The sequence below is a fragment of the Ptiloglossa arizonensis genome, chromosome 4, assembly GCF_051014685.1.
Source record: "Ptiloglossa arizonensis isolate GNS036 chromosome 4, iyPtiAriz1_principal, whole genome shotgun sequence".
NCBI lineage: Eukaryota > Metazoa > Arthropoda > Insecta > Hymenoptera > Colletidae > Ptiloglossa > Ptiloglossa arizonensis.
Genome location: NC_135051.1, coordinates 1,753,143 through 1,771,011, shown reverse-complemented (window position 1 = coordinate 1,771,011; position 17,869 = coordinate 1,753,143). Strand labels below are relative to the sequence as shown.

The 17,869-nt window shown below is 41.7% G+C and overlaps 1 protein-coding gene across 1 annotated transcript; it reads left to right on the top strand.

Moving 5' to 3' along the window:
• The first annotated feature begins 7,693 nt into the window (after positions 1–7,693).
• LOC143146080 (uncharacterized) lies at positions 7,694–12,690 on the top strand. The gene is made up of 4 exons (XM_076310089.1): positions 7,694–7,973; positions 10,613–10,869; positions 11,795–12,219; positions 12,586–12,690. Exons 1-3 carry the CDS (start codon positions 7,694–7,696, stop codon positions 11,900–11,902), a joined length of 645 nt encoding a protein of 214 aa, XP_076166204.1. The 3' UTR covers positions 11,903–12,219; positions 12,586–12,690.
• The last annotated feature ends 5,179 nt before the right edge of the window (positions 12,691–17,869 follow it).

The window sequence follows — 17,869 nt, the reverse complement described above, 5'->3', positions numbered from 1 at the left end:
GACACCTGCCTGTTTGTGTAATTGAGACAATTACGGCCACGAAGGATCGAGGGACGATACCATATAGATCGATCCGGCTCGATTATTGGGACGATTAATCGTCGAGAAAGAGGAGAGCGAGATCCATGTGTCGTCGTTCAAGGTGTAAGTTTTTGCGATGGCCTACACGATCGTTAAAGTCCTGAAGATAATTCTATTATCGCTCGTTTGTGCTCCTTCGTCGCGATCGATATTATAACGAAAATCTGGCGCAGAAGTCTAGCATGATCAACGATCGGATTCTAAGCAGGTGTAACTCGCTATCCGACGCGAGATCTAGTTAGGTATGCATCTGACCGCGATCACATCCGAAGCTATGCGTCGATTAGCTCGAGTCGCAACCGGTTGTCTCGCGACGTCTCAAGCTGGATGTCAATTAAATTCAATGTAGTGTCTCTCAAAGCAGAGTTGTAGTCCAGTTGAGCCGCGAATCAATTGTCAATTAGCGGAAAGAAGTCGCGAGAAGAAGGTAGACGTCGACGCGTTCTTCTTTGGAATCTCGTGGAAACGTTATGGCTCTGAAGACCTGTGCAACGGAATAACGTAGATAAACCGTAAATATTATAAGTTGAAATTTTCACGGTTACATTTTTCTTTCCACGGTGCACAGTATTATACAATTTCTACTTTTCGTAATTATTCGTCACCGTAGAAAATATTCGAAGTAATTTCATTCCATATAAAATCGATTCCTTTTTGCTCCAAAATGAATGAAAAATCCTTTCGTAAATTTACAAACTACTACACACTAGACTCTTTCGTTCGGAGATCATTTTATTTAACTTCGTTCTAATAGTCATCGTTACAAAAGTTACAAAGTGTCTTTTCCCTCAAAGTGAAATAAAAAAAATCCCCCCATAAAAAAATAATACTCTACAGATCCTTAATACCTTTAAACTTCGTCGTAGCGACTCCCCTTGTCGAATTAATTCTTTTTCCCTCGTTCGAAAAAAAAAATTCTTCTTTCGCATAAATTTTGTCAACAACCTCCCAGTACATCGTCGAAGGGATGGGGGGCCTTCCACGTTCTTCCCACGTTTTTCCGCGAAGAATCATCGACGAGGGTATCCGCGAACCGCCCGAAGGATAACGCGAATGGAGGCGTCGGGACCACGGAGGTGGTTCGTACGTATGTCTCGAGGTGATTTAAACCGTTGAACGCGCGCACCACGCCCCATACCCTTCCCCGCGAGGGCCCGCAGGGCCGTGCAAAAGAGGTGCAAAGGGCGGTTGCTTTCAGCACGAAAAATCGTTCGCGTCTCTCCGGCCGCGCGGCGTGTACATGTGTGCTCGGGAGGTAGTGGTGGGAAACTGGAGGGGTTGGCGGTGGGGGTACAAGGGGTGGGATGAGGAGGGGGGAGCGAAAGAGGCCTCGAGTAAATGAAGACGCGAGGCAAGGAGGTAATCCAGCGCCCCCCACCCCTCTCCGTCCGCGCTCCGCGAAAATAATTATCCGCTCTCGGCGCGGCGCTGTTTGTTAAAACGTCAGAAGGGTTGTGGGTGGAGCGTCGAGACGCTGCGTAGAGCTTTCAGAGATCTCCCAGGACTGCCATCTTTGGCGTGCTCGTTGCTTTCGCCAACCACCGGCGGATATTTGTTTCGCGGTTCGGTTCTCGTTTTGATTTATTCCCGTGTCTCCCCTCCCCAACCATTCCAAGTGCTTCGAGGGTTCTCGTTCGCGAAGAAGCTTCCAAGGAAACTGACTCAACAGGGGGTTTAATGACGTTGTTTACATAGTTGGAGACGCGGCTTCCGTGTTAATGAGTGTAGCAACGTGTCGGAGAGAGAAGGTTCGTGAATGGAATTCGAATTTCGGGATCGGGATTTTTTTCTTCTGGAGGTTATCTTACTGTTAGGATTTTCTTTCAGATGGAAATGAAGACTAGGTGTACTGCTATCGTGGAAATGTATTTTATTAGCCGAGTGACCAACAGAGGCACCTTTTTTGTAACTTCTTGCAGTGGGAAGACACTTGGTAGCGATATTTGAAAGTGTATCGTTCATTTATTTATTCAATTACTAGACGAGTATAGTTCATTTATTTATTCAATTACTCGACGAGTGTAGTTCAGATACTCGACCGTTCGAATTTCGTTCGAGTACTTTATTATTCGAATACTTAGTGCTTTGAATAAAATATTTACACGTTTCGTTCGCAATCGGCTTCTTTTTGCAGTCGCTGTGTCTCTAGCTGCAGAAAAAATGATTTCTTGGCAGGAGAAAAAGTAGCGCGGAGTATTTAAAAATCATTTCCTTAATGTGGATATCACAGAGAACACGTCTTCGTTCAATTTCCACCATTTTATGGATCTGCATGGTGTTCGATCATTAGAGCAGTAACGTTCAAATAACGATACACGATACTCATATGTTCGAACTCTATTCGTACTATTCGAATATTACTCGTACTATTCAAATACTCAAATATTCGAGTGTTCCAAATTTATTCGTACCATTCAAATATTACTCGTACTATTCAAATACTCAAACATTCGAACTCTATTGATACCATTCAAAAATATTTGAATACGAGAACGAGTAATAACTCGTACTATTCAAATACTCAAACATTCGAACTCTATGTGTACTATTCGAATATTGCTCGTACTATTCAAATACTCAAATATTCGAACTGTACTCCTTCTGTTTCAGTACTCAAATATTCCAACTTTGCTCCTACCATTCAAATACTCAAATATTCGAATTATATTCGTACTATTCAAATATTACTCGTACTATTCAAATACTCAAATATTCGAGTGTTCGAACTCTATTCGTATTATTCGAATATTACTCGTACTATTCAAATACTCAAACATTCGAACTCTATTGGTACCATTCAAAAATATTTGAATACGAGAACGAGTAATAACTCATAATATTCAAATACTCAAACATTCGAACTCTATGTGTACTATTCGAATATTGCTCGTACTATTCAAATACTCAAATATTCGAACTGTACACCTTCTGTTCCAGTATTCAAATATTCCAACTCTACTCCTACCATTCAAATATTCCAACTTCATCCATAGTATTCGAATACCCACAAAGTATTGAAATAGTCCCAGCCCCCGTTCTAGACCACCTACGAACAAATGACCCACGTGTCGTTTTTGACGCATTGTTGCCCCTTCCTAACAAATTTTCTTCACTCGTAGACCTAACCTAGAAACTCGATCACCGAGTTATCCACTATTCACCTTATCGCGAACATCGTGTCAATACTCGAAACGATTCCTAGTCTGACCTAAACCATGTTTATTATTCCTTTCGTTGTGGGGAGAAGGGGGCAACGGAACGCAGATATCCTGGCAATTATCGTAACAGCTATAGTATTCCAGATGGTTGGACGCGTCCAACCGAAGTGTCCCTCGAACGAAATTTCCTCGTCAACAATCTGTCGCTGGTCGATATTCCTCGAGGAACAGAGGGGCACCGAGGGAGCACCTAGGAGGTTGGTCGCGAGCAGCGGGACCTGTCAAGGGTGTCTTAAGGGGTTCGAGGGTGGGCGGGCAAGTGATAATCTGCGGGTGACCGCAACAATCGTTCCCCCGATGACCGAGCCGAGCCCCACAAAAGCTGGTTAAAACGGGGGGCACGGCAGCTTCGACGGAACGTTTAAATCCGCAAGTTTGTAAACGTGTTCTCGAGCATGGCCTCCCTCGGCAAATCCCGAAATTATCCATTTAACTCTGTCGACCGATTATCCGGTATTTTTCTTCGACCGCCCTCTTCCCCCCTGCGCAAACGATTTTCCAACGACAAAGTCAGACCCCTAGGTAATTTTTACTTTCGACTAATCCATGGTCAAGTTCTAAACACAGTTAGAGTAATCCTCGAAATTGTGCCTTTCTGACGGACTGCCCACGAGGCGTGGACCGAAAACAGCTGATCCTGACGTTTTAAACCGTAAAATAAGCGAAAGAGATTATTCGCTGGGGGTACCATGGTGAAAATCGAAGCTTCGTGTTGGCTTTTCGAGACTGCAGTCTTAGAGGAAGAATAGTTGGAGAATCCGTCGATGGTCAAATTTGATCATGGAAAATTGTAAAGAAGTAGAGAATTTTACCAGTTTCTTTGTAGGATAAACTGTAGAAGAGACTAACGTGCTTGATAAAATCTGGACATTGAACTGAACTGCTTATTTAATCGATTGACAATTCTATACGAATCAAAGTTTTCAAATTTTCTTGGCCTCTTATAAATTAACGTCACATAGATCGTATAAAAATTCACTGATATTGTATAGTCCGCACCTCAAGAGAATGCATCCGATGATGCCCATAAATTGAGTCTGGCTCTTCTAAATTTCTATCTTGCACAGTTTAGAGTATCAAAGTAACAATTTCGTATTAGAACAAACAGGAACAGTGCACAGGCGTGTCTTAAGATTGGTCGATCTCGAAGTGCGTTCTTTCGGCCCGCGAACTATAGCACGCGGGCCCAAAATGACAAAATGACCAATCCGACTCAGGTACGTTTTTAAATGCAATCTAAGCGCCGTGAAAGTTTCCCCGCTACCCAGGATTATTTAATTTTTACACATTCTTATCCGTTGTAAATGTATTGTAAATCGTCTAAGGTTTTTGTTCTTTTTCGTTCCATAGAAAAAAGTCTCGCGTTCGCGTTGAAGCGAAGTCGTAAAAGGAAGCTACGGAGCCAGCTTTCGAAGATGGAAAGCGCGAGCAGGGTTTTATGGCGGGGCCCTGGGTGAGAATCGGGGCCCGACGTTGGTCGACCCTGTTCGCTGCTCGAGTCGCGGACCCCGTTGCCGCCGATTTACGGCCGGCGGATTTGCGCGACAAATTTTACTGCGAGCATTCGCGGATCAGAATCGCTGTACCCGCTCGCCGGGCCCGCGCTCGAGGGGCCCCGTGGGCCCGATCCCGCGTTATCCCGTCCGATAATGCTGGCTCCGCCGGCGAACGGACGATAAAAAATATTTATAGCGAAAGTAAGCCGCGTTCAAACGGGCGGATTTCGGTGGTCGCGGACGGCCTCGATGGACCATCGTTACGATTATGGATTATGCTTCCGCCTCGTACCAGTGGTTCCCCTCTCCTATGGAACAGCCACGGTGGAAGTGGTCCTCGAATCGATTAACGGTAAGAATCATTTTCTTACGGGAACACGTGCTAATTGGTACGGGAGAAAATGATATACAAATTTTTTAATTTTTAATTACGGTAGCATTAATTCGTATCTGACTCGGGTAAGATAATTGTTTAAAAGAAATTTCTTGGTTAGGAGTTTACCTAGCCCATACCTAGTGTAGATATACGCTACTCAGAAAATGATTTAAAGTGGATGGTTTCAATCATGGTTATCAATCATTTTTGAATTATTTAATTAGACCTAACCCAAATATATATATTTACGTAGCCCATACCTAGTATAGATATACACTACTCGGAAAATAAACGAAAGTAGAGACATTTTTTAATTATTTAATTAGACCTAACCCAGATATACACACACACACACACATACACATATATATATATATATTTACATAGCCCATCCTAGTATAGATATACGCTACTGGGAAAATAAAATAGAGTAGAGACATTTTTGAATTATTTAATCAGACCTAACCTAGATATATATATATATATTACTCATAGAATCACACATAGAAATACAGATAATAGATATCTCAATTTTCGAGTACGGTAGACTTAAAATGTACAAAAAAAAAGGAGGAAGATGGAGAAATTCCGAGTGTTTCGTCACTTCCTTGTAAAAAAGAAAAAAGAAATTTCCATCCGGACGATCCGGGAAGTGTGTAAAATCCTTCTGGATCATTTTCTCGGATTTGGAACATCGAAAGTATCGCGAGTTCCGAAAAAGAAGGAAACACCAAACGGATGGAATCGCAGAACGCGCGTGACCACCGAGTATCTTGCTCTCTATGGTCTCCCCACCCGACTCCAGCCACTCCCCCTCCCCACCGCCCTCCCCCCCTCTGTCGTTCCCCCGATTCCACGTTTGCCTCGAAATAAATTGGATAAACTGACGTTAAAGCGAAAACACCGGTCGTTTAAGGCGCGCTCCGGACATCGCAGTTAACGATGCCCGATCCTTTTGATCGGCCAATACCGTGGCGTTCACGTGAAACCAAGGCGAACTCCGTACGCGCCTAACACGCTTGACTATACCGCTGCCCGGTGCAACGATGCACCATGATTACAAGCGAGTCGGTGCTTACGTTGGTAATATTAATGTCTCGAAGGGATCCTTTACAACCTCATACCCATCAGTCGCACGCACCATCGCTCCCTAACCAAGTTAAATAATACCTGGATGCGCCCGGGCAGTGGTTCTCATGCATTCCAACGCGGGATTTTCGATTTTTTACGCGGGAACCCACTTGGACGCGGGAGACCACATTTCACATTCGCGTAAGCACGATGGTTTCTTCCACGCGATTATAATTCTTTCAAATCTTTTTATCCGAGAGACACGAGCGAAGAATATTTATACTATATACGTATAGTATATTTCCGACGTTCACAGAGGCGTTTGCGATAGGTCTCCAACGAATAACGAAGATTTTTGTGCGAGGAAAATTTATTTATTTAATGCGTGCCGTGAAGGAAAGTATGTTAGCAGGTCGAGTTATGTTAGTCTTGTAAAAAGAAAATCGTTGCTTGCGAAAACCAAACGGTTAGAAATTTATTTAATTCGATCCATTCTCGACCATCTTCCATTTTTTAATTTTTCGCAAGTCAGAGATTACGTTCTATATCCAATTTAAAGTAATTCTAGTTTTCTGAAAGTTTTATATCCAAAGGGGAGTAGATCGATCGGGTTTCAAATAATTAACTAAAATTCTTCGTAGGAAAAAATGTATTCAATTTAATCCACGTAGAGATTTCACACGATCGTTCGCAGAAAAATTGCAATTACTCGAAATCGGGCATATTTTTACCAGTTGTTCCGAGAAACAACTCCAAAACGATTACCTCCTCCCTCCATTATTCCACAGTCCGTCGTGAAAAGTATGAAACTTTACAGAAATCCCGGAAGTTTGGTTACCAAAGGCTCAAGAATGCACCCGGAGTATACTGAACGGACACTCGACAAGGTCCCCAAAAATTCATGGAGTGGGGGTAAGAAAGGGGCCCGTGAAAAATGCGAGTCCGCGACAATTCCAAGATTAATTACAAGCGCTGATCGCGTGTCGCGGAAACAAAAAATCGGGGCGTCGATTAACCTCTAGCTCCCCCCTGGTACGAGTGATCCATGGGCCCACCGTGAGAGGAGGGGGTGTTGGGTGGGGGGCCTGGACTACCGTTACAGAGTGAACAGTGGTAAGCCGTGGAAACTGGAATAGTGGATGCAAGCAGGTGCGCATTGAACATAATTTCGGGATATGAGCACCGTCCCGAGCGCGATGGTGGGGGTAAGGGGCCTGGCCGCCAAGGCCCCATGAATCACACCCTCGTTAACCTATACCGGTCTTCTTGTCTCGCCTAGCGCGCTGTCCCACTCGCTCTTATCCGGCACCTTCGAACGCCGTCCAGACGCCTCCTGACGATGCTTCTCTCTCGTCCCGACGCTCGCGTCCAGTCTCGGCCGCGGTTCTCCGTTTCGTTCCCTCCAACCGTTCTTCCTGCGTCGTTCTTTTTTCATATTCGTGAGCGTGTATATGGTACTTACACCGCTCCTCGCGGCGGACTGGCGTCTCTTTCTGTCTGCGCGAACGTTTGTCTTCCCGTTCCACCGTCGTTACGTGGACCGTAGAGGATGCCTCGGGTTCGCGACCCGGCAACACCTTATTATTTTAATTAATAACGCGCGCCCCGCGATCGGTAACAATCGGCACTCGGGACGACTCCGCGCGAACTACGGACGACCTGGAGGGGGAAAGGGAACGATCATTCGCGGTGTAACCGCGCTCGAGGACACACTGGTCGAGTCTGGCCTAGGTAACTGTATTTTCATTTTTACGACGGGGTATTTAATTCTACTTTTATAACCAAATACCGATTCGTTATATTTTCACTTATACAATAGGGTATTTAATTCTACTTTTATAACAAAATAGTGATTCGTTACGTTTTTATTTTTATAAGAAGGTATTTAATTCTACTTTTATAACCAAATACCGATTCGTTATATTTTCATTTTTACAACAGAATATTTAATCCTACTTTTCGATAAAATAGCCATTGGTAATACTTCACGGGAAATAAATGATCGAATTTGATATATTTTTATTCAAATTGATTTTAAATCGATAAAAAGAAAGTCCTCGTGTTTCTTATTATTTGATACTTTACTTGCCTATTCGGTTACTATACTTCTCGGGAACAGTGTTACTCTGTTTTACGCGTTATTTAATTCCCAGTTTTCATTCGAAGCAAATGGTCGATATTTGATTCTGTAACAGTATACTTTATCTACAACTACTCACCCCTGTGTACTCCATTTTATTCTCACCTCCCGATTAGTTTTCTTTTCTTTCCTCGTTCCTCAATTTTTCAATTTTACTTACTCAATATCCGCGCAAAATGAATAGACAAAATTCAAATACATCGTTTTTGCTATACTTCTTTCCCCTATACTATACTTCTCTTCGATTTCCAACTGATTTCCATGTTTTATTTACCCGTCCAGTACCCGTGTAAAAGAAAAGAAAATCTCGTATACCTTCCAGTGGTTATGAACCGTCCGCTGCACGGTAAAATCGGATTTAATTGTTTAAAATTGATCACTCGTTACGAGTTTTCGACTCGGCCGAGAAAATCGTACGAGAAAGTTCAGAGGAGAGGGTGTATTCCTGATGGAATTTATGGAGTGATCGATGGCGTGGGATTGTTTACGGTGTAGCCAGCAATATCTCAAAGATCCATGGGCGCTCGTTGCACACCGTGTCGATAAAGTGGGAAAAATAAAGTTTAAGTTCCTTTCCTCATCAAAGTTATTGTTTGGCGCGGTCACCGGGTGCCCCCGGGCACCGAGCTCGCGATTCGCCGCGATACCGTGTTTACGCCGTGTATAAACTCCGGGAATGTTGGTCGGCCCGGAATCGATTATCATAAATAGCGAGCGCGAACGTGTATCTTTGTTCCGTGGCGCGTACGTACGTAGGTGCGTGACACGCGAGATCGAGCCTGGTAATTTATGGAATCGAAATCGCTGACCCGCCGCGCGCAGAACCTTTAAAGGTTTGTACACCATCGCGTGTGTATTCCCGCCGCCGCCGCGCGTCCAATTTAGTCATAACTATATATCTACACCGTGGGCCAACATTCGGGGTAGACAAGTGGTCAGGGAGGTTCTATGCTTTGAAACGAGACGAAAATGTGAAATAATAAAATTCCATTGGAGGCTTCGTTTTCGAGAAAGATTCATTTGAAAATTAATTTAGCACGCGTGCACCTAATTGTGTGTATGTACACAGTGGGCTAAAATTTGGGATAGAAAAGTGGCCAGGGAGGTTCTATGCTTTGAAACGAGACGAAAATGTGAAATAATAAAATTCCATTGGAGGCTTCGTTTTCGAGAAAGATTCATTTGAAAATTAATTTAGCACGTGTGCATCTAATTGTGTGTATGTACACAGTGGGCTAAAATTTGGGATAGAAAAATGGTCAGGGAGGTTCTGTACCTTGAAACGAGACGAAAATGTGAAATAATAAAATTCCATTGGAGGCTTCGTTTTCGAGAAAGATTGATTTGAAAATTAATTTAGCACGCGTGCAGGTAATTGTGTGTATGTACACCATGGGCCAAAATTAGGGATAGAAAAGTGGTCAGGGAGTTTCTATACCTTGAAACGAGACGAAAATGTGAAATAATAAAATTCCATTGAAGGCATCGTTTTCGAGAAAGATTCATTTGAACATTAATTTAGCACGCGTGCACCTAATTATGTGTATATTCACCGTGGGCCAAAATTTGGGATAGAAAAGTGGAAACGAGACGAAAATGTGAAATAATAAAATTCCATTGGAGGCTTCGTTTTCGAGAAAGATTCATTTGAAAATTAATGTGGTGCAGGTGCACTTAATTGTATACCATATACTATATTAATATATACATCGTAAGCCAAAATTAGTAAATAATTTAGTTATTAACCTCCTTAATTAGAAGTTCTATGGCTCGAATTGAGTCAAACCGACGACTGATTATCCTACAGACCTACAAAGTGTCTTTTGCACACCTGTAGGAACTTGTTAATAGATAAGTATTCACGACTGACGTTGCACAGATACTAGATTGATTTTCAAATACATTTTGTTAGAAAACGAAGGCTCCAAATGCAATTTCCTTATTGGTTATATTTGTTTTATTTCGAGTCCTAAACACTCGTTGACTCCGTTTTTACCATCAATTTTGGCTCACGGTGTACATATATATAGCTCTGTTGTATCAGAACTCATAAACCCTCTATTCTTTTACTCCCTCTCTACCACTCGGGCTAATTAAACTATGATTTACAGCGACCGTTTAGACGAGCATTTAACGCTCGTAAAATTCCCTCGCTACTGATAATTAGCGGGGCATTAAACTCATTAGGGCCGATGCGGCGCAATATGCTAATTAATTAACGACGAACCAGCTCGTCAAAGGAATCGCTGGCCAGGAAACCAGTCTGAATATGCGAAACGAAGGCTCGGGTTCTTTTTTTATGGTCCCCTGAGATCCAGATTTGAGATCAAGATTCCTGCGTGCTTCGCCTTCGGCCTGAACTTCGGGATCGTCGTGGGGCCCCTCGTCTTGGGACTTCGACCCCGTTTGGAGTTTTGCTTCGATCCGGAGGATGGTCTTCCGATGGATACAGACCTCAAAGATGGCGGAAAGCAAGGACAAGGAAGCGTAGGTTGATTAAAAATACAAGAGCTCGTTAAATTTCATAATATGTGGTTCATTCGACACAATTGACCGATTACAAAAGCGACTGTATCTTTGTTCCAAGATATTGGAAAGTATCCTTCCATCGATGGTTATCCATCGATAACCATTTTGTTTCATAGAAAGAACTCAGTTGAAGTGATAGAAAAATATTCTCTCTATCGATAGAAAATTTTCTTTCGTAGAAACGAGACAGTTCGAATATTAGAAAACGTATTATCCATTAATAGAAAATTCTTGTCTCAAGTCCACGTATCTTTAATTCCAAATTTTGCGAAACGTTTCAGAAACAGCCCGTAGGACCAAAGCGTTCGAAAAGAGCGTTTCGTTCGCTCAAACGAAAGATAGAAAAACATTCTTTCTATCGATAGAAAATTTTCTTTCGTAGAAACGAGTCAGTTCGAATATTAAAAAACGTATTATCCATTAATAGAAAATTCTTGTCTCAAGTCCACGTATCTCCAATTCCAAATTTTGCGAAACATTCCTCCCAATGGTAGAAAATTTTCTACACTGGATCATAAATGATAAACACCGTCTTTGTTTCGTGATGCTAAACAATATTTTTGCCATCGAGAAAGAACGTTCGTTCGTATGAAAAGACTCGAATACTTAAATACATTTGTACATATAGGGCTTTCCTTTACAGATACAATCATGGAGCATAAAATTTGTATTTCGGGCACAAATGTATAGACGTTATTTGCTCGTGAACGTGTTCACTCTCTCGATGTTTCAGAAACAGCCCGTAGGACCAAATCGTTCGAAAAGAGCGTTTCGTTCGGCTAAAAAAGAATCAATCGTTCCCTGGGCCGGTTTATTATCATTTTCCCCGGGGTTGAGAACACACGGCCGAGGATAGAATTTATTTAAAGGTTCTGCCACTTAGGGGATTAAGGAGGCCGCGAAGGAAATCCATTTGTCCGTCGATGACGAGGCTGCCCTGGCTGCCTGGCGCGCCTCGTTACAATCTGCCTCGTTTCGGCTGGCCGATTGAAAAGTCACCGGCTGACTAATGGACGCGGGCTAATTGCCAACAAAGGCAAATCAATCTCCATCCGGGGCTCTAGTTGAGTCGTCGCCTCGTCGACGATCCGCCAGAACGTTCAACGCCGCGCGAAGCGCTGACAGGTACGCGCACAGTGGCGTATAAAGGGTGCAGCTTCGTGAACGGAGCTCAGAACGATGGAACGGGTCACAGGACGCGCTAGGAGCTTCTCGGCTCCGTGGACTACGAAATTCTATCGGGAGAAGTGGCTCGACTTGGATGCTCGAGCCGCAGCGGTGGGGATAGCTTCTCGGTGACCTTGAACGGTAATTCATTTTGATCGCAGTAGTAGTTGAATAAGTAAGAATTTATTTATGTATTTGTATATATAAATATTAAGTCGCTAGTCGTTTGAAAATCTTTACATTGGAACGACGAGTTTAGAGATATTCCCGAGCTATCTATAGATATCTGTAGATCACGAATATCGAAACTCGTAGACTGGATATAGTCCAACTATCGTAATATTGTTCATTTTTCTCTACGGGTTAGGCAGACTTTATTATAAGCTATGTTCGATACTTTTGCCTCTTCGGATGTTTAAATTATTGATACAAAGAAATAGAAATTAGAATTATGTAACAAAGGCAATCTATTTCGTGTAAATTAAATAATCTTTCGTTCTGTCACAGGCCCTCAAATCGACGTGATTGACAGCGAAAAGAACAATTTTCTTTTGGTAGACTCTCATACTTCGACTTCTTAGAACATATACTTCTCGAATAGAAAACATCGCCTTTTTTGGAGTAGCTACGAAACTACCTAAGTTTTATACCCTTACGATTTATAAACGATTATTGTTTGTACGACAAGATATTTTAATAAAAAGTCTCTTCAAATACAATAGTATTAATTTACATCCACATCCCTAACCAAACCAGATCCCTATTATCAAATAAAAATATCACAATGTTCAGAAATTGACGGAAAATTCTAACAAAGGTTGAGAAATTCGTTTAAAATTGCCGCCAAATTCTAACTCGCGAAAATTCCTGGAAATGACGTCATTTCCAAGAAACCGCGAAATTGTGCCACCTCCTCGGCTATCAAGTTCTCCTGATACCAAAGTTATAAAATCGGCGAAAAATTTTAGCAAAAGTATAGAAATTCGTTTAAAAATGCCGCCAAGTTCCAACTTGCGGAAATTCCTGGAAATGACGTCATTTCCAAGAAGCCGCGAAATTATGCCACCCCCTTGGCTATCATGTTCTCCTGAACCAAAGTTACAAAATCTGCGAAAAATTTTAGCGAAAGTTCAGAAATTCGTTTAAAATTCCGGCTTCGCAGCAATTCCAAAAAATGATGTCATTTCCAAGATTCGATGGAATCGTGTCACCTCCTTGGCTATCATATTCTCCTGGCACGAAAAGCCCGAAAAACTGAAATCCAACATCTTTCCTCAATTTTCAGACTTTGGTATCAGGAGAACATGTCGACCGAGGAGGTATTCGTATCGCGCCACTTCTTGGAAAAGACGACATTTCCAAGAATTTCCGCGAGGCGCGAATTTTAAATGAATTTCTGTACTTTTGCTAGAATTTTTCGCTGATTTCGGGACTTTGGTATCAGGAGAACATGATATGCAAGGAGGTATTCCTATCGTTCCACTTCCAAGAAATGACGTTATTTCCAAGAATTATAGCAAATTTCGGAATTTCCTGGAACTGACGTCACTTTCTGAGAATTTTCGGAATTTCTTGTAAATGACATCATTTCTGAGAATTTTCAGGATTTCTTGGAAGTGACGTCATTTCTCAGAATTATCGGGATTTTCGGAATTTCCTGAAACTGACGTCATTTCCGAGAATTTTCAGAAATTCTTGGAAGTGACGTCTTTCCCTGGAAGTGACACAATAGAAATACCTCCTCGGCTATCATGTTCTTCTGATACCAAATTCTGAATTTCGGGCCAGAAATTGAGAAAATCAATTTTCGGACTTTGGTATCAGGAGAACATGATATGTGAGGAGGTGGCACGATTCCGTCGATTCTTAGAAATTACGTCATTTCTTGAAATTTCCGCGAGGCGCGAATTTTAAACGAATTTCTGTACTTTTGCTGAAATTTTCCACTGATTTCAAAACATTGATATCAGGAGAACATTATTTCAAGACTTTGATATCAGTAAACCATTTGATATCAGTCAAGGAGGTAGTACGATTCCGCAAATTCTCGAAAATGACGTCATTTCCAATTAATTCCCCGGATGTAAACTCTGCAGGACTTTCAAATGGAAATTTCAACTTGTTTTACAATTTTTCGTTCTTATTCGCAAAATTTAAAGGAATTCTTAAGGTAAGTTGATATATGCGTGATATTAAATACAGGAAAAATAAAATAGAGGTATTCTGAATGCAAATCGTTTATTCGAACAAATATTCCAAACACATTGGAAATTACAGTAAATTTTCGTTACAATAAATTATCACACCAATTATTAATATAAGTATCTTTCGACAATTCAAGTCGAATTGTGCGATACGCGTATCTCGTACTCGATGGTGTGATAATCGAATGGAAGAAAAATGGAAGGGGACGAAGGATCTTCGAACCTAACCTAATCATGCGAGTAATAGAGAGTCCATAATATCTTGAGAATAAAAAATTCTTAATTATATTTACAAACTCATCAGTTGCTAATAACTATGAACATGTGTTAATTTTATCAAAATTGTTCGACACAATTTTGTATTCTAAAAAAAATTGACTCTATAAGTATCTTTCGTTTGTTCTTAACAATAATTTTACCTGGCAGGAGGATTCATACAAGGTATCCCGAAACTCTTTAGCGTTAAAAAAATGAAGACAAAGAAGGGAAATGGCGGGGTGGGGGTAGGGGGGAGAGGGGGTCGCATCGGCGAAAAAATTCCTTTACCACCGTAATTACACGAGATGGTATTTTCAAGTTTCGGGAAACCGTCGATTACGCCACTGCGCACACGCGAAGGTTGAAACACCATACGAAGGGAGATGGGCAGCACGTGGTGGTGCAACGAAGAGCCCAGCCTCTCGATGAAGGAAGCGCTGGAGAAACTGAACGAAGGATGGAACGATGCCTTCGTGAGCCGAGAGACAAGGACCAATCCCACGACGCGAGGAGTGGGGTGGTGGGGGTTACGAGAGGTAAAGGTAGGTAGAGGGATGAGTTTACTTTTTGCCGGACTCTAATTAGAGGCCAATTATATCGAGCAGGCGTTTGCCTCCACACAATGAACCGCGCGTTTAGTATCGATGTAGCCGGCCGATTAACTCCTATTTGTTGCGCGTTTTGTTCCCTCCCGGGGTTTTCGGGCCAGCCGCTGAATAAATACGAGCTTAAGGGGCACGCACACCAAACGAACTTTTCTCCCGAAAAATTCGAGCTTCTTTCAATCTCGCGAAACAAACGAATACCGAGTTACAATTTTTCGTTCTTATTCGCAAAATTTAAAGGAACGGTTCAAGGTGAGACGATGTATGGGTGGTTTTAAGTACAGGAGAAATAAAGTTGGGGTATTCTGAATGCAAATCGTTTATTTAAACAAATATTCCAGATACATGGGAAATTACGCTAAATTTTCGTTACGATAAATTATTACACTAATTATTAATACAAGTATCTTTCGACAATTCAAGTCGAATTGTGCGATACGTGTAACTCGTGCTAATCGAATGGAAGGAAAATAAAAGGGGACGATCTTCAAACCTAACCTAATCATTCAAACATAACCTAACATGTCTTAATTTTATCAAAATTGTTCAACACAATTTTGTATTCTAAAAAAAATTGACTCTATTATCTATATTACTATCTATTATTATCTATTATCTATCTACTATATTATTATCTATTATCTATATTATTAGGTTCGAAAATCATCCTCTATGATTAAATTAGGTTCGAAAATCGTCCCCGTTCATTTTTCTTCCATTCGATAAACATACCCTCGAGCATCGGATACGCCTATTGGACAATTAATGTACGCACAATAGTATCTAAAATTAATTCAATTTCACTCGAAACGAGAAGACAAGAATTCTCTCAGTTTACGGTGGTGTAACTTATCGCGAGGAACCAGTTTCGAATATTTTCCGCATTAGACGCTCGAGAGAAAAACGAATGTACGAAAGGGTAGAAAGCAGAAGTGTCGAGAAATCTCCACGTGGTCCGTTAATCGGGCAACCTGCTTATTGAGCCAATTATAAGAACGTGGACAAATTCGGGGGACTAATCAGCTTAGGGGTATTATAATGCCGCTGGTAGCCGCAGGGGTCTGCGTGGGATCTGATAGAGATCCCTCTTATTTATTATGTGCACCCCGTACATTCGTGACAGCGTATGTGCGTCGTACTGCAACCGCGTGGATGCATTCGCGCTTGCCCCGTTCCAACCGACTGCAATTCCACTTTGTAATTTCGAGTCACCGAGTATCGATCGCCAGAGCGAAATTTTTATTCTCAATTTAAAAGAAAAACGGATTATTCTCAATTTAAAAGAAACGCTACGTATTTCTTCGAATATTAATAATCACTCAAATTCACAGTTTATAAATAATTTCCATCGATACGATATAATATGGGATAAATGTAAAGAGTGAAACAACAATCTGTGAATATTTTAAACACAATGTTTCATCGTTCTTGGGTTTGTAGGACATAGAGTTTCACGTTGGTTATTAACAAAGACCGAGTTGGTTGGCATTGTAGACTCACGAGTTCGAATTTTGTACAATGCTCGCACGGTAGTCAGGGTGTTAGGGCAACGAGGATCCGGCACTGGCTCCAGAGTTGCACAGAGGGTTAACTCTTGTGCATCTCGGTCGGTTGGTCGATAGCTCGGTTGCCTCCGCGTATAATACAGATTTCATATGCTAATTCCGTGATTAACAATGCCGGGACGGAGCGTTTCATCATCCCGCGCTACCAGCGACGTCTTAATACCGCGGATTTACATGCTAATTCGCCGAACGAAACCGCTGCGAGCTCCCGGTCTGCCCGCCCGTTGGACAATTTCTTCGCGTCGAATTACCCGCGCACGGGACGTCTAAATCCCAGCCATTATCTCCTGTCGCCGTGAAACCGATGCGATTTCACGCCGTTTCCGCGAGAGTTCGTTAATCTTCCGCGATTAGCCAATCCCCCAGTTTCACCAATCCGAAACTCTCGTTTCGATTTTTTTTTCGTGGGGACGATCACTCAACGAGTACCGGCCGGATGATAAATTCGCACGATTCAATTCGATAAATGTAAAAGAAGAGATTGTACCTACAGTACGAAAATCGAAAAAATTCTTCCATCGATAGGTATACGCTTTAGAGCATACAGAGTTGATGCATAGATCGAAGCATAGACGAAAAGAAGAGAAGAGTCACGAATGAGTTACCGTAGTATGTAAAAAAAAAAATTTATTTAATTTTTATAATTGAATATTTTTCGGTATTATTCTATAATATATTGAACTGTGCTTCCACGAAGTATCGAGGTAATTTTAGTTGGAAGAAATATCAACGAAGACTTTATGTATAGTACGCGTGTGAAAAGATTGCATTTGGAGCTGTAGAGGGTCCTGTTACTTCAGGGAGTATATAGAAGAGATATATATTATTTACCTGCCGGATACGATAGCTCTTAAATGGATAAAACTTTTAACGATTCTAGTTGCAATCTTTTCGCGCATGCACTGTAGGAAAAGGATCTTTGTTGATATTTTTTACGAGTAGTGAGCAGAATGTATATTTGCGTAAGCGTGAACAGAATGTATATTTGATTCCTACGGGTTTGAAAAGATAGCCTCTGAACTTATAGAACTTACCTCTACCTTCAAATGTAATTTTCTCACGAGCGTATTGTAGAACTTATCGATTTTCGGACGAAAGACGACTCACATAGCCTAGGAATCGCCATAAAAGTCAACGAATCGAAATAACGCCTATTCAC

Bases quoted from the DNA above. Each gene is read 5' to 3' on its own strand.
- LOC143146080 (XM_076310089.1), top strand. From the start codon at position 7,694: ATGGTACTTACACCGCTCCTCGCGGCGGACTGGCGTCTCTTTCTGTCT. The intron at 7,974-10,612 runs GTAACTGTATTT...ACGACGAACCAG, and splicing joins ACTGGTCGAGTCTGGCCTAG to CTCGTCAAAGGAATCGCTGG. The intron at 10,870-11,794 runs GTAGGTTGATTA...TCTGCCACTTAG, and splicing joins GAAAGCAAGGACAAGGAAGC to GGGATTAAGGAGGCCGCGAA.